The 3,326-nt window shown below is 52.3% G+C and overlaps 1 protein-coding gene and 1 non-coding gene across 2 annotated transcripts in view; both read right to left on the bottom strand.

Annotated features, from left to right (window-relative positions):
- Window positions 1–97: 97 nt before the first annotated feature.
- On the bottom strand, window positions 98–205 carry TRNAL-CAA. The gene is made up of 2 exons: window positions 168–205; window positions 98–143 (listed from the first exon to the last, which is right to left on the bottom strand). It is a non-coding gene; the product is annotated as a tRNA-Leu (tRNA).
- A 1,119-nt stretch (window positions 206–1,324) lies between these two features.
- LOC104082882 (zinc finger protein 436-like) overlaps window positions 1,325–3,326 on the bottom strand; it is a 6,792-nt gene continuing 4,790 nt past the window's right edge. The window contains exon 5 of the mRNA XM_009586149.1: window positions 1,325–1,569. Coding sequence (XP_009584444.1) covers window positions 1,325–1,569 — 245 coding nt within the window. The remainder of the gene's footprint in view (window positions 1,570–3,326) is intronic.

Genomic DNA, 3,326 nt, shown 5'->3' with positions numbered 1-3,326 from the left:
GCGGGGGAATAAAGGAGAATCGGCGTTTTCCCTAACTCAGGTGGGGGAATTATTTTTAAAAAATTATAAAAATTTCGGTTTTTAGAAGGAAAAGGTGTGTCAGAAGTGGGATTTGAACCCACGCCTCCATTCGGAGACCAGAAAACCCCGGACAGGGAAAGCAAAGCCTTGAGTCTGGCGCCTTAGACCACTCGGCCATCCTGACACTGTCAAAAACCTTCCTCGCCTTCCTCATCCTCAACAACTAATCCTTCCACATCTTGATCTTTCCTGCCTCTTTCATAACCCTCCGAATTTGCGGCGAGTTTATTTTTCTGGCTCTTTTCTGCTCCTCTGCTTCCGTTCCTCCGTCCCCGGTCCACGCGGTCGCCGTTGCCCACTCAGGATAACACAAGGATTTGCTTTTTCAGAAAAGCCAGACCAGCCCGATTTACACTGAAACACACCGTGGGCCTGGCTGTGATTTGGTCACCACCTCTGAAAAGAAAAATGAGGAGAAAGATGGAAAAAAGAAGAGGCACGCTCACGTGCCCCTGGTGCTGGAAAAATCCCTGATTTCATTTAATTTAACACCAACTGAGTTTTACTTCCTATTTTTATTCCATAACCGAATTGATCGCTTTTCTCCTTATTGTTTGCACTCTCGGAAGTCTCCCCCGTCACTCTGCAAAGCTCAGCAGGGGCCACCGAAAGCTTTTTTCCGACATTTCTCCAGTTGGCCTGGAAAGGCAAAGCCTGACATTTCCAGGTTTAGCTCCAGATCTTTCTGAAAACCTTCCCTCTGCGTGCTGACCGTCTGCCTTCGTTAAGCGAGTGCAATAATTAACCCAGGAAGAATCGAAATCGAGTTGTTTCTGACTTTCTCCGCAAGGAAATGCAGAAGGAAAGGTGGTTTTGGAGAAAACTTTTTGGGATTTTCATAGGATCATTAAGGTTGGAAAAGACCTCTAAGATCATCAAGTCCAACCGTCAACCCAACGGTTAAGTCAAGTCAAAAAGAGGGTGTGTTCTTTTGGTCTAATTCCATGCTTTTCAGGCAAAAAAACCCTTATGCAAATTCTGGATGAGGAAGCCCTGCCTCACAAGGGCTTTGCCGCAACTGGCCAATCCTGGGCTGCAATGTCAATCCCTCATTTGAATATGTCCATCTATGAGAGCCGTGGGTCTGGTGGGACACCTTTGCAGGGAGGAGCACTGAGTCTGAAGGAGACCCCATGGCTGCAGCCACCAAGAGACAAGGAAAAACCTCGAGGAGGAGGAGAAGGAGGAGGAAACAGAAAATCCAGTGGATGAAGCCTCTGCTTAAGTGGGGAAGGTCTCCACCTCAGGTTGGGCGATGGAAACGAGCTCCGACGGGATTAAGCAGCTGGTTCAAGAAGGGATCCTGCAACAGGTACATCTCCGGGCTGCTGAGCCAGCTGCCACCACCGACCAGGCGCATGTCGGTGAAGGCAAAGAGGCTGATGAACATCTCCATGAGCGTCCTTTGCAAGGGGTTGGTCACCGAGGCGGACCGCCGGAGGAGGCAGCGCCGCGGGTCCTTCATCGGTACCTTGGAGTTGCAGGCTGCTGTGGACAAGGTTATGAAAGGTGAACACGGAGTGTGTTTTGCCTCCTTCGTCCCCACCAGATCTTGCATGAACTGAATAACAAGGGCCTGTCTTCTCGCCATGGATATCTTTCCTTGTCTCCCTCATTGCGTGCCTGGGAGGAGAAGAAAAGAGGAGAAAGAAGAATAAAGTCAGAGTCTTTCTCACCCGCCTGATTCAAAACCATTCCTGTAAAGACGACCACCAAACCCGGTGTCCCACCAGTACCCCCACACCCACAGGCCCATGCAGGAGGTAATTTGGAGGGCAGCTCCTAATGGGAGCATCTTCAGCATCCTGCCCACATCAGACTACATTAATCAGCCCCCCCGTGACGCTGGTGGGAGACCACCAAAGTCCATCTTGACCTCTTTGAAGACCCTTTCCATGCAGCTGGGAGCTGAGACCTTTCCTGCAGGGAAAGACTGCTCCCCATCAGGAGATGCCATCCTCATCTCAGACCACACCAAGTGACTGGGGAGGTTGGAGATCCACTGGGGAGGTTTGCCATGGTTGGAAACAGGGCGATGGCCTCGGAGCCATACCTGAAGTTACGCTCACTTTGGCTTGGTACTGAGTAGGAGAAAGAAATGATGTTTTCTGCCACCGATTCTCTTTATTTATAAGGTCTGCACTTATGGGTTTGGTGTGTTACTTTGCCAAGGTTCAAGGAGATGGGTGGGTACCATACCAAAACCCAGTGATGTCTGGAGCTGCCTAGCCATGTTCTCCAGACAAAGCCCAATGACCTTACAGCTCAAACGCAAAAAAAACCCCAACGTTAAAACAGGAGTAGGTGAGCCTGCAAGGACAGCCTGCAGCTCAGCGGGGCAGTGAAATGGCAGCTTACCTTGCTGTGGCCAGAGCTCTGCGCAGCTCTGGGACACCCGGAGTAGATGAGTTTGGCCAACGAGGCCAACGCTTTGGGCCCATCTGCAGAAGGATCAGTGACCCCCGTGTTGGGGTTTTTACGCTCCCAGCTCAGGATTCCCCCCCATGGGATCCAAAGGGATGTGGAATGGTAGGAGGAGACCAACCCCGGTGGCCTCTGGCCCCTGGGCTTCCTCCTCGCTGGCTGCTGGAGCCCCTTTGGGGACCCTGAGGCTCAGGGGCTTCCTCCTGCCCCAGCCTGGAGGTAGAAAGGGGGTGGTGGGACTTGTGTGCCTGGACTTCCCGTGGGTGCACACACACAGATCACAACCGGTATTTATCACACCACCTTTTATTCCTGAAGCTGTTACCACTACTAGCAGATCACCAGAAGAGAGGGGAATGCCAGATGGGAGATGAAACAGCCCTTGGGCGCCTTGTATCAAATGTCTTGGCGTGGGGAGGGTTTGGAGCAGCGAGGAAAAACAAAGGTCCTTTTTGTTGTTGTGTTTGGGCGAGGTGGGAACAGGAGATACCCTGTCCTAATTTGGCTGGGAAGAATGAGGGGTGTTTTTTCTCTCCTCCAGCAGAGCAGGAGGAACCTCACCCCAGCTGGTGTTTTCTGATGATGATGGTCACGCTTGGTCCCTATCCTTCCCTTCATACCCCCGGATACAAAGATCTTTCTTCCCTCTGCCACATCTGCCAAGATAACCAGAGTCCTGGTTGACTTCCAGTCTCTGGAGAAGACCTCCTGGCTGGGCTGGCATCACTGGGCTTCACCAGTGTGGGACCTGGGGCCACTCACGCGCGGAGCTGGTGCACCCCGTGGCCGTGGTGGAGCCGCCGGGGCGTGATGACGGTGGA

This window comes from Fulmarus glacialis, unplaced genomic scaffold, assembly GCF_000690835.1.
Source record: "Fulmarus glacialis isolate BGI_N327 unplaced genomic scaffold, ASM69083v1 scaffold30309, whole genome shotgun sequence".
NCBI lineage: Eukaryota > Metazoa > Chordata > Aves > Procellariiformes > Procellariidae > Fulmarus > Fulmarus glacialis.
This window is presented reverse-complemented; position numbering and strand designations above follow the sequence as displayed.